General features: G+C 39.7%; 1 protein-coding gene across 3 annotated transcripts in view; it reads right to left on the bottom strand.

Moving 5' to 3' along the window:
* ITPR2 (inositol 1,4,5-trisphosphate receptor type 2) overlaps window positions 1-26,805 on the bottom strand; it is a 252,076-nt gene that overhangs the window by 27,265 nt on the left and 198,006 nt on the right. For all 3 annotated transcript variants that reach the window (XM_057427842.1, XM_057427851.1, XM_057427858.1), the window contains 7 exons: window positions 18,023-18,130; window positions 15,468-15,660; window positions 12,390-12,515; window positions 9,427-9,602; window positions 7,981-8,145; window positions 5,651-5,846; window positions 3,470-3,562 (listed from right to left, as the gene is read on the bottom strand). In XM_057427842.1, the coding sequence (XP_057283825.1) occupies window positions 3,470-3,562; window positions 5,651-5,846; window positions 7,981-8,145; window positions 9,427-9,602; window positions 12,390-12,515; window positions 15,468-15,660; window positions 18,023-18,130 (1,057 nt within the window). The remainder of the gene's footprint in view (window positions 1-3,469; window positions 3,563-5,650; window positions 5,847-7,980; window positions 8,146-9,426; window positions 9,603-12,389; window positions 12,516-15,467; window positions 15,661-18,022; window positions 18,131-26,805) is intronic.

Raw genomic sequence — 26,805 nt, 5'->3', positions numbered from 1 at the left:
TGCAGAACAGAGCTGGTATCTGCTGATTTTGCCACCGCTGCTTTTGCTACGCAAGCAAATTAAATGAAAAAAAACTCCTGATTTAAGGAACTCTGAGCAAAAAGAAAAGCAGAAGCAGACATCAGGATAAACTTCCCTGCTTAACTGTAAGGTCATTACAGACATTACTACCACTAGTAACTCCAGATTTAAAAAATAGCAGCTTAAATACTGAAACTGAAAGGATAACTGAAAATAAAACTTTTTTTTCTCTGTCACATCCAGAATTTTTTTACTAGAACAGTGATCTTAGTCATACAACTAATCTCCTTTGCTTTTGTAGCCTGCCTTTTTTAGCTCCTTCCAAACATTACTCCATCATTTTTCTTGGAACTAATATCTGTGCTTGAGAAGATCATCATCCACAAGATAAATTAAAAGCTTTTCTAAAAGCCACAGCTTCTATTTCATTTAGATAACTACTGAACAAGATTTTCACTGGTCACAAGACCAGTGTCAGGGGCTGGTAACAGTGGATGTTCAGATTCCGATGAATGACAACGATAAAACAGGGCTGAGAACTGGAAGCTGCAACATGAGAGAAAGTTGCCTACTAGAAACCCTAACTCATAAGTCTCTATGTCCACTGAGATGCAAATTGAGAGGAAGCTTCAGAGAGACGCAAGATACCACTCATCAGCTGACTGGCACAATCTCACAACACAGAGAATCACCATCCCACATTGCAGCACCCAGAAGAGCAAGCTCAGGTTGCAAGTTCTTTGCCAGAGAATCAGAAAGCAGACAGCCCAAAGTTGGCAGAAACCTCCAGTGCAGTAATATAGGCTACGGGGAGTGTACAGACATCCTTATGTCTACTCTCCTTCCACTCCCACATGGGGAGTAACAAGAGCTATCTTCGCTCTGGCAGCGAGGTAACCCTGCAGGCTCATGTTTTGCCTCAGTTGGTTTGCCCTGGTGCTCAGCATCACTCATAGCATAGACTCAGCCCCTGTCAACACAGACTATGCCCAGACCACCAAAATGAGGGGATCTGTAGAGTGAATTGTTGAGAAGGACCCAGGATCAACACTAACTGAGGTTCAGGGGGTTTACTTGCAGTCACCTCCAGTCTGACAAGCGGTCCATGAGTAGATACACGGCATTAGATAGGCTGCCATCTGATCAAGTTTAATTCAAAGGTAATGCAGGTTAGGCACTAAGACCACCCCGCAGTGTTAATCATGGGCAGTAAGTGATATTATAGGAGAGTTTCCTTCAAAAATCCTCATTTGATGATCCACAGCTACCTGGCTTCTGGGCCTGATTTCCAGCACAAGCATAGGCAGGAGAGACACGACCACCCACATGAATCTAGGTTAATTGGCACAGAGCAGTACCAGGCCTGGGAGTGGAACGAGTCTTTGAAAATGTCCTCTTTTACTAACAGGTATCTGTGCAGCTTTCTAGCACAGGTCTTTGTGGGCTATAGAACATAAAGAGCCATGTACTGTAGGCTGGGAAGTTCCTTCAAGTGATTAAGCATTTCACCAGGCAAAGACTTAAGTGATCTGGAAAATGCCTTTGGAGTGAAGAGTGGGAGACTCCTGAGGGAGGTAAGACAAAGTAGTTTTATGCTGACAGCTCAATGCAGCAGTGAGGAAGCAGGCTGCAGACAGGGGATGCTCTCTGAGCAGAGCAGACTGGCTCCCAGCATGAGTGATGACTGAGCACACGCTCAACCAGTGAAACTCAAGGAAGAAGTGGAAGCTCATCAGAACAAATGATCAGCAATGACCTGATCTGAAAAGCAACTTATTTATGTCTCCATTCTGGACCTAAGATGCACTGGGAACATATGTTTCCTGCAGACAGCTGTGGACTCCTTCATGCTGCTACAACAGAATCTCTCCAAATCTCAGGCTCTGCATTCCACCAGTCATGGTGGAGACTGTCCCAGGAGAAGACCAAAGGCAGAGCACTACCTTTTGACAGGTGACTCCTTAACAAAGATGAGCAAAACTGTTCTTGCAGAATGCTGTTTTTTTAATGTTACTGGATAAATAAAACTTCTCCAAGATTAAGTGACAGTGCACTTGGATGTTTTGTACAGCCTCCTTTAATTATTGTTTCATTTTAAATTACAAACAATAAGAATTGTGAGATTACTATCATTTAAAGAGTTTGGCAAAAGCCACACTGCGCCTCTTTTGACTGATTGATTACTCTTTCAATGCAGCAGCTTTGCCAATAGCTCTTAGACTGTTTTCTCTATCTAGTCAGACAGCTTCCCATGCTGTTTATGAGGACTGTTTACACACCAGCTGGGGAGAAAAAGCCTACTTTTATAGCCCTCTCCCTGAAACCTTTGATCCTAAAACCTCAAAAATTACTAGTGGAAGAAAAAAGCTTATGAAACAGCTTTATACTGGAACCCAGGATAGGAAGGGATGAATTACGTCCTCAGTTGCAGCCCCCGGCAACCACAGGCAACTGTGGCAATAAATATTTTAAGCCTGTTGATTATCCACTTTCTTCCTAAGGTCTAATCTAAATCTAACCTCTCTCAGTTTAAAGCCATTCCCTCTTGTGCTGTCACTACAGGCCCTTGTAAAAAGTCCCTCTCCAGATTTCTTGTAGGCCCCCTTTAGGTACTGGAAGGCTGCTGTAAGGTCTTTCCAGAGCCTCTCTTCTCTAGGCTGAACAAGCATAACTCTCCCAGCCAGCCTTCATAGCAGAGGTGCTCCAGCCTTCCGATCATCCTTCATGGCCCTCCTCTGTCCTTCTGACATACAGATCATATTCATAATGCAGGTATGAAAGTAAAACCAGGTGTACTCATCTGCTGAACCAGAGCAATTAAGCTCTTCACTTGCCACAAGCATGAAATAACACATCTATTGTGTGAAAATGCAACAGTCCGCATTTCCTTGCATTTGCCACATGCTAAGAATGCACAGATGGACTGCTGCCTGTGCTTAGCTGAGCCACTGTAACTCATTCAGACATAGTAGCTTGATCCTAGATCTGGGCTATTAGGTCTTCTGACTACACTACAACCTTGGGCTAGATACATGTAAAAAATATACACAAAAAGCTTGCTGATACATGCTATGGCATTTAAATCAACTTCTGCGGCCTTAAATGGGTCCAGTAGTGGCTCGTGGCTCAGTGTGTGGAGGTGAGGATGCTGCAGATAAGCAGCAAGCTTTTTCTTCTCAGCAAAGTCAGTTGGAAAGAAGCAGCCTATACATTCAAGCATAATGATTCAGCAAGCTCATTTAATAACAAAATTAATGTCACGGCAACTGGAAATCAGGTGTGGGAAGCACTCACGTTACAGGCAACTTGCCAGATAAGCTCCAAGCCTTGCAGAAGTTGAGCACTTAAATCAAGGATCATCATTTCTCACATTAGCAAATGTCTCCACTATAAGGACACACACTCTCAGTTCTAATTGATCATCAGTCTGGGAAACTTTTTTACTCACCTGGGTTAGTAACAGGGATGCTTGCAGAACAGTTCTCTTTTGCACAGGCTCCCGTGATTGATGTGAGGGTTGTAGTGGGGACATCACTAATACCTGTGGAAAAAGCATGATACTGACAAAAAATACAGATACTACATTTGATACTAAATTTTATATAATTATTTTCTAGAAGCAAATTACTGAGTTGGAAAGTTGAGAAGAAAAAGCAGAACAAATTATGCCACCAACACCTCCTTCCTCAAACAGTCTGCCTCAACAGCTCAAAGCAATCACAAGGAACAGAAACACGGTTTTATATTTACTGTATATCACAGATATTCCCATTTCATCTCCTGAAATTAATGAATCTACATCAAATGCTGCTACTTCTCGTTAGAAAAATATACATTCAAAGCAAGAAAGAACTGTCAGATGGAAAATAATGTCACTTTTAAATCCATTAGATAAATTATTCACAAAAGCTGACAAGAAGGACACCAAGCTGATGTCAGTTATCCTGAATGTAGAATATTTAAGAGTTTTCAAGGATTATAACACAGTTTGGCACTCATTTGTAAATATGTATGGGTTTGCGTAAAACACTGATTTAACATTCCCCAAGTGGGTTAATGTGTACATCAGCTTGATTTTATCAAACCAATTTTATCTTGTGCATCTTCAACAATTTTCTGTATTTCAAATCAGAGATACAAAAAGGTTTAAGGAAAAAAAAAATCAAGGCAAAATCGTACAACAAAAGTAATAGTCTAAGACTCTGTGTAACACAGAAAACATGAGCTCTGGCTTTCTCTTTCTGCTACTTTATAAAGAAAATACTTAAAGCACTTTTCTTGGGATGCATAATGTCCCATCAATATACAGTCAGCATATTTTCTTGAAGAGTTTTTCATAAGGAATAGGCATGTATAAAACCAGCAAGAATATACACACACCACAAAAATCTGCCAACAAAATAAACACAGACACAGAGAAATTACTACATGGGACCAGACCAGTGCTGCTGTAGTCTTTATCTGTTCTCCTAAGACAGTCACAATTACTTTTCGAAGTGAAATTTCACATCATAGCTTCTGTCCAAAAATGAACAGTAAGTCAAATAGTAATTTCTATGAAATATAAGCCAAGCTAGCCCTTAAAGATGGTCAGTGGCAAAAAAAAGCAAGGTATATTAAAGAAATCTGTCAGGTTCCTTTTTTTTTCATGTGGTATCAAAACAGCTACATGAATACATTGTGCCCATGTGTCTTGAATGACCTTTGCCTTGTTTGTGTGCTTTAGACCCTGAAATAACAAATTCAGGAAAAGGCTGGCAAATGCTGAGTACACACAGTCCAGGGTGGATTCCACTAGTCATTCTGTCCTTTTGTACAGGGCTGAGGAGTTCAGCATTTGGGAAAATCATGCCTCGAGGAATTTAATCACAAGCTATTCTCAGGTATTTCTATGAAGACAGTTACTTCTTTGCCCATGCTCCCAGCAGGCTGGTTGGCAGCATATACAAAGATCTCAACAGACGAGACGTAGCGTTTTTCTAGCAAAACAAGTTTGTAACTCTCTATTCACATTCGCAAAATCTCTCATTCCAGAAAGCTGAAATCCTGACCTTTTTAAAATTGATGAAGAACCTCCCAGTGTTTTTACTGAAGCTGGGATTATACACTAATGCTGATCATGAAATACACATTGAATTTAAAAGATACCCCAGGAAAACCCCTATTAGTGGAAGTATAGATTCTGTAATAAATTCCTGATGGATGAAGATTAAAAAGTAATCAAATGAATACATCTACTGAACATATTAACATCACATGCCTCATATAGAACACAGAAAATAGTATGAGCTGCTTCTAAGGTAGAATAAGAACCAACGTAATCAACTTTGAATTGCTCTTCCAAATACTTAGGAAACACAAGTACTTTTTTTTCTATTAGCACAAGTCTGAAAAGAAAACATAATAAATCAAATGTGTTAGAGTTTAGTATTCCAACAGATAAGCCTAGTCTGAAACAACCCTATAAACATCAAATTTTACACAGAGACTTAATTGAGTTCTAAGGTATATAGAATTAGCTCTGCTCTCACAGATACAAAGAAAGAAATTTTACTTCCTCAGATGAAAGTTAGGTTAGGCAGACAGAAAAGGTATACGCCAGAAGCAAATTTTGATATAAAAACCCTACCTGCAACAGGGGTCCTGACTTTCAACCTGTCGACCTCCATGATAAAATCGTCTTTCAGGAAGAGAAATCCAATGATGGAGAAGAGATAAACTAGGATGAGTGCTAGCACTGCCGTGAGGATAATGGAACGACCATTCCGGGTAACACTTTTTATCACATTTAGCAATGTCTCCTCTCTGTAGACCAGATCAAACAGCTGGGAAAAGCATAGAGGAGTGGAAAAATGAACAGAAATGAGGCAATATATAGATGCTACATAGGAAAACGATCTGAACTACTGAAACATACATCTAGCCATGTTCTAAATTCTCAGCTTCATAAACACACAAGTCACATTGATTTCAGTGGGAGCTGGGCATGCTTATAGGAGGAGAAAATCTAGCACAGAACTTTAAGTCAAGTCCAAAGTCATAAAGTATATATGAGCCTGATCCAAACCTGATTAACAGTTATCAATAAGATCATTGTTTCCCCATGTCAAAACCAGAGCTAGATTAAAATTAAAAACCAGTTTATTCATGCTGTGGATCTGTATCTGCAAATTAGTTGTTCATATTATCTCCCATCTGATAAACATACATGGGCTACAACTCAAAAATGCACTCATGCGTGTAACTAATTACATGCCTGTAAACTGTTTCTTTGAGCTCATGGCATCATTTAAAAGTCACTCACATGTACACACATCAGGACCATCTCTTTTTAGGACAGTTAAATTCATTGCAATGTTTGTAGAAAACTAGAAACTTTCACTCTTCATCATGCACTATATACTTGCTTGGTATTTAAAGTACACATTCAGATAATACTGCTTTAAATGTCAAAGGCCTAAAACAGCAATTAAACATGATAAGAGCTTTTCAAGAAATTATAGCTTTTTTCTCTTGCAGTTCTATTGATGTTCTATAGTGCTTTCGACCTTATCTATAATGTATGTATTTCCACTTCAAAACATTCAGATTACAGATATAGTGACACATTATGATTTATCAAAATGGTCCACAGAAGAAGGTATTAGCCACAATTCACAAGGTCTGTGGAAGGATTTGTGGAAGGATTCATCTTAAACGAAGAAAGAGGGAAGGCAGTTATCATTCATTCCATACAAGACAAAGCTTAGAATGAGGAACAAATCTCAGAGTTTAGAATATATCCAGTACAAAGTGAACACCTGGAAGGAACTTGGGAACGTGGGCAATTATAATATCCATGAATCAGGAACATTGGTCAATAGCACTCACTGAAAAAAGTAAGTACATAAAATGTTTCTTAAACTACTTGGCACTTTGGAAAGTACTTTAAGATAGAGATTACCTTACTCATTGAAGGAATAACAGTTGATTTGCTGTGCATTTTTTAAGCAGAAGAGTTACATTAATTTGATAAAGGTCCCGCAGCTACAGCCACAAATCTTGGCTCCTTTGAAATCTGCCCAAACTTTGAAACTGACTTTAATGCCAAGATATGGAAAACCTGACTAAAGCAGGCGCTCTACCAGAGTAAGGACTGAACCCCTAAAAATTCTAGTGTGCTTAACATGCCTCTGTGAAAGGCTGGGAGCTCACCAGTATTCAGGAAGCTGTGAAAAATTCGACAACAGGAAAGTGAAGCCATGTAAATGACCACAATTTAGTCAGTCTCCCTGCAAGTTTCACACATTCCAGTATCAAGCAAAAGGATTAGAAAACAAAAGCAGTGAAATACCTTTTACTGCTATGCAGCATGAAGGGAGCAGTTAGCTGAGTTTAGCATAATTTTGTATGATTCATTTTCATTGCACCTGTATCATATTATAAAAAGGCATTCCATCTGGGTAATGGCAACAAAAGAAAATGAAGTGGGATACACTTAAAGTGATGAATCTTCCTGCTACATCATGAGCATGCCACCCCATTTCCCAAGTAATTTCTTTAAAATTTTATTTATTTTATTAGGGCTGCAAGATAAACTGAGGAATGAGATCCTTTGGTATAGGTATGATGCACACACCAGTGGACAACTCCTGTCCTGAAGAGATTATGACTGATACAAGACACAGAACAATGGATACGGAATGTATGCATGCTGGGGAAGGGGGAGAATAAGGAGTGGCTGTATGGTAATTGTCTGAAAAGAAAGGGGCAAACTTTCAACTCTGAACCAGACAAAGTAAGTCCTAACAGCAACAGGTTCTAATGCAAACAGCAGCTCCTAAGGGGCAGCAACACAACGGTATGCTAAAAATACACACGATTTGGTTTGACTGTCAGGAAGAAATTGAAGACAGCTGCATGGGTAACGGTATTTTCTATTTTTGCAAAGTTTTCCCCTCCACAGAAGCACATACTTACCAGGAAACTGTAGAAGAATTCGTGCACACAGAGGCCCAGCATGCAGACAAGGACATATGCTACATGATAGAGAAAGGCCATGTCCATGATAACCGCTCTGTAGCCACGAGTAAAAGTTCCACGGTTCCCAACAAAGCTCACCAGAAACACTATTTTGTTACAAAGCTGTGGGGGATAACAAAAGCTAGGTTTATTCCATCAGAAAAATCCTGTTATTTATTGTTTGCATCGCTGTAGTGCTTGAAAAGTCTAGATAGGTTGCTCTGACTAAAGTGAGAGTGAGATGAAAGAAAACCAACAACCAGAGTACACTGGGAATGAGCCCATGAGAGTAAGTGGAAGCACATCACCTTTCTAACACTGCACTGTGCCTCACTACATTGATTTACTCCTATCACATCAGTGAGTAAGTAGGGTGGGATTATTGTCATAAGGCATCAAAAAACCAAAAACAAGCAGGGAGATTTTGAGTTTGGACCTGAGACTATGTAAGAGCAGCTAAGCATGCTACTACAAAGGGAACAATAGTAACACAACAGAAAGTGTGTGGGGTGTGTGAGAGACCTACTGCTTCCTTCAGATTATGTTTTTCAATATAAAATCCCCAAAAGAAAAATTCTGGGGGCATTTTTGAAGTATAGCATTTAAGCAACAGCATCAGATTCTTCACTGCTCTTGAACAAACAGTGGTGCAGAAGTAAATACTAAAGGGACTAACTTCATCAGTTTGATAGTCCAGGACAAGCAATGAGGACTTAACATGTTTTTTTCTTTCACAAATTTGACAAAGGCAAGTGCTGCTTAGTTGCCTTTACCTTTACCTACATGTCTGGGTAGTTTTAAGTATGTGAAATTCTCACAGAGCTGGTAGCAAATAGCCCAATACTTTGTGCTAAGGTGAATGAGAGCTGTAGCAGTCAAGCAGAAATCTAAATAGATGAATCGTGAGCATGACTGATGACTGTATATCTTACCAAGCTCAGTAAACATGCAAACTTATGTCTAAGTTAAAAGATCTGGCAAAGGGCTGAGAGTATATTTAATTTCAAAAGCTTTTTCTTCTCAGAAATATATTTAATGTAACGGAATCATCTCACAAATTTGTGTCAATATTGCTGAATGAATTGGTAAAGAAAATTATTCTTTTAACATGAGAAACTGTAAATTTGATTGCCCATATTCAGGAATATTTCTTTACATTTCACATTGTTTTTATTTTTTAAATATTTGCATATGCACAAAACCAAACCAGCTTTATTTTAGCCTCCTACTTTGCTGACACTGCTGTTTCACAATGACTGGAAATGATTTATTTTTTTGGCTTAACCAGTGAACCAGAAAAAGAAGTTCTTCGCACAGCTCTAATTAAGGGCTTTTTTAATAGGAGAACCTTAATGTCTCTGCTTCTGCTGAAAGAGAAATTCTGCTTGTTTCTTAAGTACTTACATTAGCAGCACCAAGAAGTATCAAGGTAGGACCGAGCCCTATAGTATATATAGACCTGAGAATAACAGACACCAAAAAGGGTCGAATACCAACAGGCTTGGAGATGAAAAACAGCATTGCTGTACAAAATGCCACTGCTATCCAAAGGAGGACTGAAAACAACGGAGAGAGCGTGCCTGTATAGAGGAGAAAGGGAGATTTCAGAAAGGCATCTTTGGAGATTCCATTTTTCATCAGGAAACAGATCCAAACATCAATTCCTTTACCAATATAGCTAAGAAAAAGCGTGATTCATGCACCACAACTGCTGACCACAACTTGCCCTAATTGCAGTGAGAGCTATTATTATCATAGTATTGTTGATTTTTGCACAGGTAATAACAAGAGCAGTTAATGAAATTTCCATTAAAATCCAGGGAGTGCTCAGGGATGAAACAGTTTACCCTCCTCCTGGAACAAGCTACTAATCACCTCCCTTCTGCAGGGATCATTAAGGGCTCTTCCAGTCTAATTCCATGATTACTCAGCTACAGAAATAACCGGTCCTTGGGGCGGCGCAGCAAGTGGCACTGCACTGCACTGCAGTGTCACATTTTGATCCTCAACAGCACCAAAGCGCCCCGGTTTTAGAAAAGCATCTTTCTCCTGAAGGGCTGCGGGTGTTCAGCAGGAGCCTCCGCCTCTGCACAGGAGCAAGGCGCTCGCTGTAATGAGAGGCAGCCACAGGGACTTCAGCAGGAACAGGCAGCATCTGCATTGCCGAGAGCAATGTGCCTCGCTCTTGGGGAGGCAGCAGGTCCCAGGTCTTGCTGACTTCCTGCGGGCGTTTGAGCCTTCAGAGTCAGCCTCTTTGCTGCTCTGCAAGATGCTGGCTCCAGGCTCTCCCTGAATTTTGAGCAATGCCCCTGTTTTCCCTTCTCTCCTCTGCTTAAAGCCCTGGAAGAACACCATGTTGCTGCGATATAAAAAGCACATTCAGATCTTGGGGCACTGTTACACTTGTGCACTGACTTCTATTGTTATCAGATGAACTGAGAGGTCAGTGATGGGGGAGAAGGGAATAGAAAATTTAGCTAGACTCACAATAGAAATCATGCTATCTCTTTGGCAACAAATACACAGCTAAGCAGCATCAGTGGGATTAGAAAACAGTGAAATGAGGCCCTAGCCTCAACATTCAGATGGCATCTGAACTTTCCAAAATCCAGGAGCGTTTATATCCTTGGCAGGAGGTTCAAGGTCAGCTCTGATGGATAGCTCCTTCACCAGTAAGACCTGGAAACTTTTAACGGATCCTAAAAAATAACTTCCAAGTGGATTTCAAAGGTAAGGCCAAAGCACTCACTGTTTCTTTAACAAACCATTTTGCCTTCTTCCCTACTGCAGGTCAAACAGTGTTACTTCACAGGACCCACACCAGTAACATGGGCAGACAGGCGAGCTGGAAGCAAGGAGTCTTCCTCTGGAGTGCAAATGTTGCTTATGTCATATGATGTAAGAACTGCAGGTATCTACTAAAAGGCAGCATTCTCAGGATGATTAGATCAGCCCAGACACCTCAGACATGTGGGTATAGGTAGGCTTATGCAAGGTGAAGCAGAAAAATGGAAGACAAACTCTGGCTGTTAAATCAGTTTTTGGTGGAGGGGGAGGCCAGTACTAAGGATGCTTAGCTCCTTAAACATCCTTAAGGATGATTTGCTAATCCCTTTTGGCCACACCTATTGTTTATTGTTTAGGAACTGCTTTTGCTTTTACAAGCACTAGGAACTAGAATCCTGAAATGTGCTATCAGTGAAATCACTGGATTACTGGGACCACTTAATGCTATATAAATCTGCAGTTCAAAATAAGCATTAATACCTACTGGTTAAAGACCAGAGGATTTCTGTGAGTACAGATTAGCTAAAAATTAGCATCTTCAAAGGTTTATTTTTAACTCATTATTTCTCCTTTTATTCTGCATGGGCTGTAATGTGCACGCACTCCAAGTGACTCTTCAGTTTACAAACAGGAAAGAACTAAGTACAAATGCTTCCCTTTTTCTGCAGCGATGCCTGTGCCATGACCTGCAGAGACCACCCTGTAGGGTGAAAGGGCAATGTGGTCTCCATGCCAATATATTTTAATCTGCTGCCTTTCTGTTTAGCCAGCCAACAGGAATGTTTGCTGGTGCCAACCCTGGTATTTGTGAAAAGCACATGTATCTACTAGAAGCTGGACTGCTTCCACTCAGACCAGCTCACATGCCACCAGGCAGACCTGACTTTCAGTCCCATTACAGTCTGAACACAAACCAAAGACCTAGAGGTGAATGGCTCCACTCCCATTACCAGTATTCTGAACTATTCAGGCTCCTTTATCCTAATTAAGCTTGTTTTGGATTCAAAGAGGTTTCCTGCTTTTCTGCTGCATTTACTTAATGAAATTTATTATTTGTGATATTTCCTGTGGCATGTGATGAAGCAGAAGCAGAATCAGAGGTTTTAAGCATATCTTTATGTAATGCATTTATCCTCTGCAACAGTTATTCCCTTTTATCCCAATAAACAAAACAGTCACAAGCCAAGAAGCTAGTTTTCAAATCATTCTATTCCATATGCTTTTAAGACTGCAAGTCATTCAGTTTGATCAGTTCTAAGGAATCTCTGTCCCTCTGCTGCCAGGAATCCTTCTTCAGCTCAGAAGCTGTAACTCAACGTGTGCAGTAGTATACTGCAATGTGGCAGAATTAGACCTGATCATCTAGATGATCTTAGCAACTATGTTCTGTCCATTTTACTTCACGTTGTGTGGGCCATGTGACACACAGAAGATCAGCTACCACATTTCAGGCAACATTTGGTGCCTACTTAGAAGGTACTAAACGGCTTCTGCAGATACAAGGATACCTGAAGATGTGGTTACCTTAGCATTGAAAGCATTTAAAATTACAAGGAAAAATAAAACCAAACTCCACTTGCCTTCATCTCCATCGTCTCCAAAGGGGTAGAAGAGAGCAACTGCTAAATTGATGAATACAGCAAGGTTGAAGGAAATGCTCCCCCAGAGAGAGATGTGTCTGGAGAACCAAAACAGGGGTGGATTATCTAGAATGGGAAGAAGAGCAGCAATCAGTGAAATGAAAGTAGGTGGGAACTTAATCAGTAATGGCCTCCAGGGAATTAAAAAATATAGATTAATGAAGAAAATATGCAGATATTTAAAATTAATTAAAATAGACTAATATTAAGCATAGGTTTGCCATAAAACTTAGTTTTAAGCAGAGTTTTTAATCCAAAGATCCCGATACAGTTTATTAAATATGAGAGTTTTACCTCTGCTCAGGTTTTAGGACTAGATCTTTTGTGAAGAGTTTTTCACCTGACTCTGAATCTGTAGCCTCTGTGCATCAAGACACAAAATCAAGCAAAAAAGTACATTTTAGCACTCTGTGCGCCTGTCAACCATAAGGCTCAGAACAGGCCATCCAGATGACCCATTTGGACTGAGTACACTGATGACATTATTAAAAAAACAATGGAATAGGCAAGGTTTCAGAGCTGCAGTATTTTCCCAACCTCTGTCAAACTAAATCCATCCTGATCTACTTTGGGGAGCAGGTGAAAATTTGGTCTGAGTAGAATTTGTCTTTATGAAAGCTGACTATTTCCTGCATGATCCTCAGACGTCCAAGGTTACCTGCAGACAAACAGCTCTTTACTCCTGATTAGAAGGACTCAAATGAAACCATGATCACCATATGTGAAGTGCTGTACAAATACAGAGAAATAGTCTATATCCCAGAGAACCTATAACCTAGTTAGAAAAGACTATAAAGGGAAATAGGGCAAAACAGGGTTAAGATGTTGTGTCCAGAGTCACATAAACGATTCAGCAAAAAGACTAGGAACAAGATCAGAGGGTACTAAGACTCAGGCAAGCATTTCATGTGTGTGACAGCACTACAGTATGTTTAAATGAACATTTAAAACAAGATTCTGCATGTGATAGTGAGGAAAAAATCTCTAGCCAGAGAGTTTTGTTCATCCAAACATGATGTATTCCTATTAGTTAGATTTTAAAGTACCAAGAACCTGCTGCAAGCATGCAGAGATTTAAATGAACATTTAAAACAAGATTCTATGTTCAATAGTATGAGAAGATCTCTAGCCAGAGAGGTTTATCTATTTGAACATGATGTATTCCTAATAATTAGATTTTAAAGTACTGAGAACGTGCTGCAAGCATGCAGAGCGTATTCCTGACTTGCCTGCACCCAGCTAACACTTCAGAAACAGCAGAGTCATTCAACTGCCTATGGCTGTCTCAGGCTTTAGTCTAAATAGACTTTAATTATGATCAGGTAAATATTCAGATTTCATTGTGATAACCTTATGCTGTTGACTGCTGAGATTTAAGTATTTGGAGCAGTTGCAAATGATATCTGTCAATTTAAGCAACACAGACTGCATGCTAATAGACATTTGGCTAAAGAATGAACTGAGCCTCAACCTGTATTATCTTTTCAAATAAAAAAAAAAAACAACAAACCACATGGAGATTTGTGGGCCATTCCACTGATGAAAGGAATTGAGGAATTTCTTTTCTGAATAAAAATAAACCAATTTTCTTTGCTTATAGCATTAGGCAGGTCTGGTGTATGTAAGTGTAGTGTTGGACTCTTTTATTTGTGTTTCATAAGCAAAACCAGCAGATATGATTTTGTTACTGGAGTAATTTTTCTACAATACAGTGACTTTTATTCCCAAATAGACTGCAGAGATAGCGAGTTATTCTGGAATAATTTATTTTACAACTTCTGCTCTGGTCAGCTTGTCAGTGCAGACAATTCTTACAGTGCTATCAAGGGAAGCAGGCCTGGGCCAATAGGGTTCTCACTGAAGACTTACTACTGCCTCTGAAAATTACAGCCTGGGAAACTGACATTTGTAAAAACTGCAAACAACATCCATGTTTCCATCACGTTAAAGATGCTACATTAAACCATATTGCTCTGACTACCCAAATTCTCTGCTGCTCTGACCATAGATCCTATTCTTACCTTCCTTCTTAATTGCATAAAGATGGCGAGATCAGCTGATGTGTACCACCCCAATGTCATCTGAATTTTAGCACTGAATGAAGTGATCACTCTCGTCTATTTTTATTTATATACATATATAAAATATAACTTCCTTCCTTATGCCTCCAGGATACTGCAGATGCTTAATTGTTTGCAGCCTTGATCCTGTGCTCCAAAAGCAAAGGGCAGAGTTGACAGCAGCTGAGGTGGCAGGAGCTTCCTGTCCCCGGGACATCGGTAGCAGCAGCAGCAGCACCATTCCTGGTGAGGGCGAGCAGCTGTAATGCCCACTGGTGAACTAAACAAGAAACTCAGGGCACCTGGCTTGGCTTCACTGCACCTCCTCTTTGGGTCCCTGCTTTAATCTCTCCCTCATGATCTTGACTGTGGTTGTCAGATCTGCAAGCAGCTTAAGGTGGTATGTGTGCCTCTGCCACCACCATGGGACATAACAGACGGGGACATAGTGCAGTCTAGTCAAGCTAGTGTGATGTGAACTGTCAGAGAGGAACCGACTCCATGGGAGTCAGGCAGATTTAAAGCAGCTGAGGTTCTGGTGAGGGATGTTTTCAAGTGACTGACATTTACAAGTTTTTTAATGGCCTTTTAGGAATCTGCAAACCTCAAATATGCAGCTACACATGTTTTTGTTAAATATTAGGGGCCTTGGCTTAATTAGGCACAGCGCTATTGAGTTTAGTAGAACTACACCCAGTTCATCCACCCCCATTTAACTTTTGGAGTCCAAAACATCATCTTGAACACATTACTTATATTACTAACTGCTCCATATTATGCCTCTTTTAGGGTGGCATGCAAGTGTCTCTGCTGACCTACACCCTCAAGCCCTGAACAGTTCTGCCTGTTGCAGGATCAGAGTGAGCAGACAAAATGTACTATTAAAATTAAAGTATTTGAAGGCTTAAAAGCAGGGGTTTAGCATAATTAAGGTATTTTTTGAAATTGCAATACTTACTCCTGATTTTCTTTTGCCATTTCATCTCGTTGTACAGGTCCTCTGTCTGTTGGAAAAAGTCATTGACTTTGCTCCCTTGTTCATCTCTCTCTGTTGTATTGAATACCCGACACTTGGATTCTCGAGTGAGGAATTCACAAATATTGGGGACAGGGAATACGATCTGTTCCATTGTTCTATCGTGGCGAACAATCTATAAATAAAATGCACATTTTTTTCAAGATCAGTGACTATCCATCCATTCTGTCACATCTTTTCGTGTTCACAGCTCCCCTTTTATTTGTAAATTAATGAATAAATTATTTGAACATTACAATGAAGTTATGAAGTTGAACCAATCAATCCTAAAACAAAGCAAAACTACTTTTCTATCTTCAAAAGCCTGCATAAAAATAAGGTGGCAAATACATACACAAGCAAATAAATACTTGAGCAAAACCTAGGTCCAGACTTCCCCCAAATATAAAAAATATTCTAATTCAGAATGCTTCAATTTTGCAACAAATGCAAACAAATCTTTCCCAGTAAACAGGACAGAAGTTCAGGGGCTTTCTGCTCAGATTATAAAATTCTTTTCTCACCTGGAGTCTGTTTCAATTACGAGATAAATTGTGAAGGTGAATACACAAAAATAGCACCTTCTTACTCAGACAGCACCCATATGTTGTCAGTCTTTATCTTCTTTCTTGGCAAAACCAAGGTTTTGCATTGTTTGTTTTTCAGGGCCTACCGAGTTACTGGTGAGTGAGCTAGATTTTATTCTGCCTCACCACACTGCCATCAAAATTGCTTCCCCATTCGATCATGGACTCTGCATTACTGAAAATACAGAAATGAGCAGAAATTCATCTTGACTCCTAGATCCATGTCTCTGTACAGCCACCAATGAAAAAGAAACCCCATTATTTGACTTTCAAATCAAACAAATGAGATACCCTGATATAGGGGAGCTACATTTGAAATGCCAAACAAATCTAGGACTGCTTTCAGAGAAAGCCCGGAGAGCATCCATTTGATATAACAGCAATGCTGGGCTGAGTTTCAATTTTCCAGTCTCAGTCCTGCATTAAGCCACACTCCCTTCTCTCTATTAATTCATATTTATCATGTGAACATACGAAAAAAAAGCCTGTCTTAAGTCATTTTTAAGAGTAACATAGTCAAGCACATTTTTGTTGAAAATGAAGGATAATTACACTCATTTCTGCTCATGGGCATATGCATTCTGTAAAATTTGGACATGCAGTTTTGAAGTGTCCTAAGTAAGTAGTTGTATCTCAGGGCAGGAGTTTTGCAACAGGACTATGTGAGTAGCAGCTAACCTTGTAGGGTTAACAAAGCAGCTGAGAGCACATCTTCAATTGTTAGGGACTCAAATGAAGAGGTAAGCTGCATGTGCTGCTAAGCAGAATGACATTTAAAAAGCCTCCCTGAGAACAGAGGCCTACATATCTGCTAAAAGAATAGGCTTTGCAGCCAAGACGTTTTAGGAGATTTCAGAATACCCCAAGAGCACCCAAAATATTAAAATATATTAAAGGACTACTTAGCTGCCCTTTGGACCACCACAGCCATGGAGCTTCCATCTATCCAGTGGTGAGATAACGTGGCCTGTATCAGGCAAAAAGGATGGTGGGAAATAGAGAAGGACCCAGCCATAGCCTGTTTTGATGGCAGCCAGGGCAAAAGGGACCTAATGTGCTTGCATCAAGACCCTACACACCCAAGCTCAGGTCCGATGTTGTGATGGGGCCTTGGATCCCACTGAAGATTAAATTATTGGCCCAGATTCAGGCTGGGCCTGTGTGCAACCATACTGTGCTGTTTTCGTACTTGGCCAGTTTTGGACTTGATACATCATTTCCAAGAGACAAATAACTCTTCTTCCTGCAGTCCCTCACAGCAGCTATCTCTGCACCATGGAAATTCTCCTCCTTATGAAGTCACTAAGGACTAGAGATACTACAGTGCCTAATTCCTACCTTGATGTTTATAATCCCATGACATTTGTAAGAGCACAGTAACTGATATAAGAGTTAAGAACCTAAGTACCTCTGTGGATCTTCATCTAAATCCAATCCATGGCAGGGGTAAAGTTTAAAGCAGACAACAGAACTGATGAACCAAGCCAAGCCTTGGTCTTTTAAACAAAAGTCATACTGAATGTCTACACAACTTCAAAACCTCTTTGTACTCCAGCCAGACTTTTAATTTGATCAGTTAGCATCACTGGCTTTGAAATTCATGACTATTTATTTGAGTGATGTACCATACAAGATTATTCTTGACTTCATGACACTGTCATTATTTCCCTAACAAAACATGTCTGGTAACACACAAGCAAGCTACTGTAATAAGATTATTTGAAGCCACTTTTAATATAGGTGCACTCCTTTTTCTCCCATAGTCAAAAGCATATTATTCAACTTTTTCCTCATAAATAATCTACACCATTTGAATAAGCTTTGCTGCTCTGAATCTTAAAAAGAGTTGATACACTGTGCACAAGATGCAAACTTGTCTCGTATCCAGTCTTCCAATGAGCAATTCTTTACCTCTATCTGTGCCGTATGATTGGCATAATACCTCAAGGCTTCATCTCCTTCATCTGGATCTGACCCTGGTTTCAGCATCTGTTGCAATGTTTTATTGTGACGAGCCAACTAGAAAAAGAAAAAGAAATCTGATTTATGTCCTGCTGCTATGTTTTCAGCTTTATCATCTCCACTTAACTAACACAAATCTTCCTTCCCCCTATCCCCATATACTTACATGCTCAACCCAGTGGGGCTCTCTTCTCAGATAACAACAAAAATGTAATTACTTGGGAACAATAGAAATAATTTAGTCTTAAAAAGTCAGCAGCAAATCTTCAGCTGAGATTTATGAAAGGCAGCTTAGCTTGTAGCCTAGATGGTTTTTGGAGAGCTTTTGACAAATGACAAAGAATTAGGCTGAATGGTTCTTTTCACTTAAGTTTGGACATAAAATTTGCATACCTCTGACTACATAATTACATTTACAATTAAATTTTCTCTGCAATTTCAAATGGCTAAACAATTCTTCACCATGTTCTAGGTTGGTATTTCAGGGCTGCCAAGATAATGTCCATAGCTATTTCAGAGGCAGCTGGACTGCAGTGGAGGGCAAATACATTCCTAACTATACCGTTGATGTTGGTGTACACAGCACATACGTACACGCACAAATATGTATCTCCTACAAACTTTTACAAATTATGTATGCTATATGAGTCATAAAATACATCTATTCTTGTTGAAGAGTAAATATTTTAAATGTTCAATAGCTGCACAAAGGTTAATATTGAGAATGTCAGCAATGCATTTATGGTGTCCTTTAGGTCAGTGAAAAACAAAGACCTAATTACAAGGCATGAGGAAACACTGCTGAAAATGCAATTTCTCCTATATCATTGTGAGTGGTCTTCATCCAGAAATTGCAGTATTTCACCTATTTTAAGTGGGGAAAACTGGAGGAGGAAAGGAAAGGCTATATTACAGACATGATCCAGACTTTAATCACTACACTGACATTACCAGAACAGACTAGACAGAGATGTTAGAAAAAAGGTAGGCACAGGACTCAAAATGACCACAGGAACTAGGCTTTCAAGTAATGATCACCACAGGTGGATTAGGATTGTACTACATGAAATAATGCTGTATGGTGAGGAATTACAAAACAATTGCAGATCTACAAAAAGAGTGCAGAGATCAAGTCTAAAAGTAACAGTGGATGCAAACAGATATTATAATAATCTAACCGGAAAATTATCTCACTTGTTATAACCTATTTGCATGTCTCTTTATCCTCCTTATGAAAGAAGGAGGGGGGACTGATACATGTAAAATCTACTCTATTTGTTCCCTAGACTCTACTAATAAAAATAAATTTTATTCTGAATTTTGATACAAACTTATTAATTAAAGAGGAATAATAAATGGAATATTCAAAAGCAAGAGAAAACAAGAAATAAATATTCAGGAAGAATAAACATACTTCATACAACTTCCTCATGGACAGAAGTCTGCTTGGCCCTGACAGTAGAGCCTTGAACCAATGTGGCTGAACTTCAGCCTTTTATAAAAGGGTCACAAGCAGATATACAGGGAGACATACAAAAAAAATCACATGGGGGTCAACCACAGAGCAATATTCCTTCCATTGATAATAGATTTCGACCTTGAAGAGTTACTTTTTTACTCTTTCTAGCAAATGCATGGATAATCTCATTACACTTATTAATCTTATGCAACTTCCACTTATTTTTAAGACTAAAAAGGTTCTTTAAGACTACCTGACTAGTTATTTTTCACACAAGCCATATAACCCAATCCAGTCAGTAGTCCCTGCAGTATGACAGCAAGATCTGCTTAGCAGCACAACTTGGGAGTTCATTTCCTAGAGGTCTTTTGCATCCCTCTCAATACATGCTCCAGCATCATGGAGAAACAAGGTAAGTTTATGAAAACAAGGCACTTACTATTTAAAAATTCCCTTTAAACAGTATTACTATTTTTGACTTAGCTTTATTGAGTGCCCCTCTGCTTCTGTACTTACAAAAGGGCAAGTGAGAGCACACAATTCACCTCCTCTGTATCATTCATCATTCTGTACACTACTGTCATGTCCTCTTTTATTTGTCTCTTCTTTAAATTAAAACAATCCCTATCTTTCCCATCCCTCCTCAAACATAAGACTCTCTGTGACTCAATTATTTTCCTTGTCTATCCCCAAATGCCCTTCACTTTGGCTATATCTCTCTTCTTCAAGATACAAAGAAAATAACTGACTAGACAGAATGCAATCACACCATGCTTGTAGTGGTGAATTAGAATAACCAGACGCAAATATATTCCCCTTTTTCTATCTTCTGTAATAGGAAGATCTTGGCCTGTATCTTGACCCTTTTTTGTCCAATGTCAACCATTAAGAGTTTGAGTTTTCTAATAAATGACAAGTTAAGGACACATGGATAGCTCTTCTCATATTAAAATTCTGCCAGTTTGGAGAAAGAGACATGTATAATTTCATGATTTTTTATTAATACCACAAAAACGTTCTATAAAGTTGAATTTGTACACAGAATTGGAAACACCACTTTTAAGCCATATGAAATTTCAAGATATTGCTTCATGATACGCTTTTAACTGTCCATAACTTTTACTGTAAAAGTATCTCTCAAGCAATACCAGTGACTTAAGTTCTCTTACCACACAGACTAGAAGGGTAAACTACCTCAGCCTTCTTGTCCTATAATGGGACTTACTAGCCCAGTGTGTTAACAGACTCCTGATGATTTGAGACAGTGCTGATGCATATTCATACATATTTCACTGTCAGGTTTCATATGAATTGCAGCCATGTATTTTGAAACAGCGTGGATTCAGTAATCTTCATTATACTTTATAGACTGTTCTTTCAGGCAGTGACTGTCTTTTGCTGATGTGCGTACAGAGCCTAGTGCAACACAGCTGGAGCTTCCCAATGCTAGCACTAGACAAAATGATCTGAAGAACAGACTGGGACCTTTTGTGCTGCCAGCAAAAACACACACTGGAAACAACCAGAGACTGCTGACCAAGCTGCGGGAACTACAGCACATTTCAGGAGGGAAACCTACTTAGAGGTGTCAGCAACAGTGCTAGGCAGGTAAGCGCTCATAACTTTATTTCTTTCTGCTTCTCCATTTCCCTATATCCACTTACTTTCTTTAGTCTAGACCTTCAGAGAGTAACCTCAGGACAAAGAGTCTATTTTCTGCTTGCATTGCAGTTCCTATGTAGGATGGATACTCCTACATTGACACAATAGTAAGTACTGCTAACATTTCTGTATTGTCACAGCTACATTGATGAAAGAATGGTGTGGACAGCAATCTCTGAAAGCTCAGATCGGAAGCAGAGGCCCACAGCAAGACACAGAACAGCTTCAGAAATGCTATATTATTTGGCAACTACAATGTTTTCTGAAGCTTTACTTTCACGATCCTTCCTTTTCCCTGTAATGAGCTCAAAGGCCCACATGGGCAAAGGGGACTGTATCAACAGACTCCTTGACCAGCACAGAGCTTTTTGTGAGCTCAAAGACAGAGCAATGAAAATAACAATGGAGTGACAAACTGTGAACCTAAAATATGGAAAGCTTATCCAAGCTTATAATGCAATCTCGGTGACAGTCTGTGACTGGCATGTAAAGGCCATTCAAGCTCTGAATGACATTTTCTTCGTACTTAACTCCTGTGAGGTAGTTATTTCCAAATCTTTCTGGGCAGCTGGAGGACAAGACACTGGATGGGCATGGACAATAGCACTATAATGAAAAGAACAGCCCCATTTATGTTTATAAACCAAAGCTCAGAAATGCATGGCAAGCGTCACTGATACAAAAAATAACCATCTCTAGAGCCTGAATTTGCAAAGAGCCCCCCTCTCCCCCCCAAGTTACTTCTGAGGAGAAAACTCTCAGTCAGTCATTCACTCACCCATCAACCATGAAGTGACAATATTTTAAATGCCAACACTGTATTTTACTACGCATGAAGACATGTAGGGAAAAGGAAGCAACATCATACAATGGAACAGTGATTTCCAAAGAGGGGATGTCTAAGGCAGTAGTTAGATGAATAAAGATAATTTGGCTTTCAGTCAGTTCCTGAGGAAGGACTGTTGTTCATCTTGAAAGATACTTAAAAAATTTGGAAAATTCTGCAATAAAGCATCAGTACAAAATGTGAAAGATTGAGGACAGACCAAGAATGCTGAAGACATTAATAAAGAAACAGTAGAGAGAAATGACAGAATTACAAGTAATAGTCTAAACTCCTCACACAACATGATTATAAAATCAGATCTGCTAGTCATCTGGGATGCCATATATGATCAGCAGCACGGAAAACCACAGCAGGCCCATCTTTTGCAATTAACAATATACGGGTTTCCTACAGGCTTTTTGTTTTAGAGTCAAGATTTCCTTGAACACAAATGCAGTTATTTAAATGTTCTCAAAGAAAAAGTGATTTAAAGCTGTGAATGTTCACATCATCAGCCTGAAAGTAACTCATTGACTTGGGATACTAGATTGCTTTGCCAAAACACTTATGAACGTATGTGTGCACGTGCGGAAAAATTACTGGGAAAAGAGAAAGTAATTCTCCACTTTTCATTATTTCTGTAAACCATAGCCCCATTCTCTATCTTTACATGAATGTGTTGTAACTGGTCCTAACTTGCAAACTGCAAGGGTCTCCTCTGTGGCCCAGTACTCACAGGAGACATGAGGTATAACTCAGTACACAGCTGAGTGGTTGTAAAAACTGCTGATTTCCTCAGGCTTTGCTTCAGCCCCAGAAAAGACTAGGAGTCTGGGAAATAGGAGGTAGAAACAGCAGGCTGAAACCCCACAAATTCTGAGAGATTTATTTCACTCTCTAGTATTTTGAGACTGCAAACCTGGGGGGTAAAGGTGAGTTTGTATGACTACAGTGCTATAAAGGGATCTACATGCGTGAAGCTTAGCGTCCTGTAAGCAACCAGGGTTTTCACAGGAGTTGGTCTACAGGCAAAGTGTCAAATATGTTAAACCCATTTTCCACAAAAGGCTGAGGGAGTATTACTATAAACTCTTGATAATTGGCTGAGAAACATTAATGAAAACAGTTCCTGTGCCTTGAAATACTTTATATTTACAGTATTACCATTAAGTAATACAAACACCTAAACCAATAGAAACAAAAAACCCACTCATCACAAGGGGAAACCCCAGTCCTCTCACTGAACACTTGTTTTCTGCTTAGAGAGTGAGAAATGTTAAAAAGCTGCCTGGGCACTGACAAGAAAAAAAACAAGGATCAAGAGACAACAGCAAAGAGAAAGTCAAGCAAGTAGCAAACAGGATGGTTGACAGACAGAAGAGGTCAGGAGACAGAAAATAAGATCCTCTTCCTTGGCATGCCAGGGCCTTACCACATGCCAGCTCCCTGCCCAAAGGCAAATAAGAACACTATGAGTGTTCCATCGGTAAACAAGGAGAGAGAGAAAGCAAGGGAAAAGGAAATGTCATCTTAACCATAACTGAGCAGAAATTTTTATTCCAACTGGCTGTACTAACAGTAATAACAACTTCCCAACTCCCCATGTTCCAATCAAAACTGAACAGTGCTTTCTGCAATACACAGGGCAACTTCCTTTCCAGAAGTCATTACAGTTTTATAGAGCGGCACCTTTGCACTCTACCACAAAGCAATCTGTTAACAAACATTAGGAACAGCAGGGATGGAGCAATGGGAGACTCTCAAATCAAGTATTCATTGATTTCATTTAGATGATTATACTGTACAGAGCAAACCAAAAGGGTTTAGAGTTAATCTTCCCCTGATGGCTTGTGGTACATGAGGAGGGCCCTGGGTGGTCCAGACGCTTTGGATTCTGTTGCTGGGTCTTCCATGGCCTTATGTAACCTCTGAGACACCACCTCTCCTGCCAACCCTCCATGTGATGTGCGCTACAAATTGTGCATAATAGTTATCTACCTCACAGGGAAGGGAGAAAAAAAACACTTTAATATTATCACATAAGAGAAACCACCACAGTTAAGTGATCTCTATCACTATTACGTTTGCAGACCCCTTAGGAAATTCACTGCTATTTTTGCTGTGGCTTTGCTGTTCTTTTCTTCCTGATAAAAGCCAGAAGAAGACAAAATGACTTGCTAATATTTCAATGAGCTTCACTCCATTTATCTTCTTTGTAATTTCTTTTGCAGGCAAAGCTTACTTGCAAAAAAAGTAAAATGCATGTGTGGGGAAAGTTCATGACAGATAAAAAGTGTTGCAACAAACCAAAATTGATTCACGGGGGGTGGGTGTGAAACACCTGCAGGCTTCTTGTAAACTGGCATGGGCAGCTGTGCCTATGGGAGCCAAACCAGCTCAATGCATACACTTGTCACATTTGGATTTATTCATGTACGCTAACAACACTAAACATTGGATGTGGATAGCAGTATGCAATCCAGAGTGTTCCCAACAGGATGACTGCTCTTGTAGACTACCTCCTATGATTACTGTAAGCAAAATTTTGGAGAGCATAGGATGGAAGGAAATAAGGAGATGATGGAAGTACCAGACATGATTAGGGGAACATAACAAGAAAGTTCAATGCAAAAGGAAGAAAGAGAAGAGTAACTGCAACTAATCTTCTTCAGAGCGTACAAGGAAGAAAATCCCAACCACATGCAACTTATACAAAAGGCAGATAAAACACTGCACCCAAACTAAGACCTTACTGGCATGGACACCAGCATTGTACAGACCCAGTCTGAGAAAGACCAAAACAGCAAGCACATGGATCCCAGATCTGCACAGCATTCACTTCTAAATGCCATGCACTTTATATACACACAAAACGTATACATAAACCTGAGATAAGAGAGCTGTGAATGACATACTCTTTTCAGGAACTATTAAAATCCTCTTGCTATCAAGCACTTTACTTTCTAGGTTTCTCTTTTTATTCAGAACAGTGATTCTCTGCAAAATAGCCTTCTACTGCTGTCTAATATGTGGCCCTTAAAGAAAAGGAAGGCTAGCACAAACGAAAGGAGGAACTGCTTACAACTCTTATTTTGGGTGCAATGTGGTGAGGGGAACCACAGTTTTAAGTCTTTAGAAGACACTGACTGGGAGTCAACCTCCCTTCCTCTGGCACCAAGAGCAGAGCAGAAAGTTACATGGGTTGATACTTCCAGAATGGGCTCATCCTCTTCTCCAGCATCTACCCAAACTATACAGAAACCAGCTCAGTCTCTGAGACTTGCATTGTTGGCTCCCTCCTCATGTTTTCCCAATATTAAGTCTCATCTTGTAAATTTGCAGTATAGTGCCACAGTGTCTTTTGCATACTGACCCCTTAAGCTGGATGCAGTTCACATATCCAATGTATGATAAAACCGTCAGCTCTGCTATATGAAGGTATGGATTGGAAGACGGCCACTCTACATACGCTGCACTTGTAGAGGCTGGGATTAACCATCTATCAACCTTCAATAAACTACATTAAAGAGGCTTAAGTCCTCAGCTGCAACTTGGTATCATGGCTCAACCTCCATAATTCAAGCATTTGATTATGGCCATTATGTGCTTCTCTCAGTTGCCACTCCAACAGCAAAGTAAAAAGACTGTTTCTAACCAATCCTTGTTAGCATCCCACCTCTTCAGCAGGTATTTCCACAAGACACAAAAAACATAACATGGTCATTCAGGTTCAAAACCATATGAGACTAAAGTAGCAAGTAAACAGCTGAAGCTGCAGTCTGTCAAATACACAAAAGACATTAATTTCCTAACCTCTGCAAGGAGTCTGATGTATATTCTTTCTGAGGTACAAAACAGGACAGTTTCTGAGTATGGAGATGGACAGGAACTGAGAGATGTCTCCCTCCAAATAATTACAGTGGTGAGATTTTGCAGCTTTTTCAATCATGCTGTTGAGTGCTTGCCTCACCCTCCAATTAGCAGAGCAAAATGTCTCTAAAAAAATCATTTGGAGGCATAGGAAGAGAGAGAAGAGAAAGTGAAAAGGTAAGAATCGCTCTTTCCAAGTCTGTATTCTGGCTACTGCCCTCAGGAGTGCACTTTCACCTGGCTCTTATGAAGTTACAGCTCCTCGTGGGAAAGCAAAGGGTAAAAATTTCATCTCTCTCCTCACTAGACATGCGCAAATAATGCTGTTCCAGCTAACCAACTGGTGCTCTACAGGCAGACACACAGAAAGAAGAGGCTGGAAAGACCAAGCTCATTTGAGGCTACTACAGAACACCATTCATAAAACCAATTCTGAAAATCCCTGCCCATACCTAAGAGAAGAGGAACCATTTCTTTAACACCAGGTTGATTAGATGCTTATCTAATCTTTCTGAAGGTGTTTCACTCCTGTAAAACTGCTGGTAGTCTTAAGTAACTGAGCACCTCATTTTTACTGTAGAAATGCATAATCAGCCATTAAATTTCACAGCTGGACAGTTTAATCAGTAACTCTTAAAGGTGCCTCAGAAAAAGTGCAAGGGGGACCTAATTTTCAGTTTTCAGCACTGTCTTAAATAAAGAGGATGGCAACTGCCATCTGCCTATTTGTAGATGGCAAGTTCAGATCTTGTCTATTCTGGAAATCCCTATGATGACTGAGATACCTAATTAAATTATGACATCAGAGGAGATGAGAGTTAAAACTGAACAATTGTGAGGAACCGACATATTTTGACATTCTGTTTAATGCTCTTTATTTTTGTTAACCTGTAATTACTTCAATGACTACTGAAC

This window comes from Pezoporus wallicus, unplaced genomic scaffold (genome assembly GCF_028554395.1).
Source record: "Pezoporus wallicus isolate ANWC-B61680 ecotype Strahan unplaced genomic scaffold, APGP_CSIRO_Pwel_v1 scaffold_3294, whole genome shotgun sequence".
Lineage (NCBI taxonomy): Eukaryota > Metazoa > Chordata > Aves > Psittaciformes > Psittacidae > Pezoporus > Pezoporus wallicus.
Note: the sequence above shows the minus strand (reverse complement) of the source record. Positions and strands in the feature narration are given on the sequence as shown.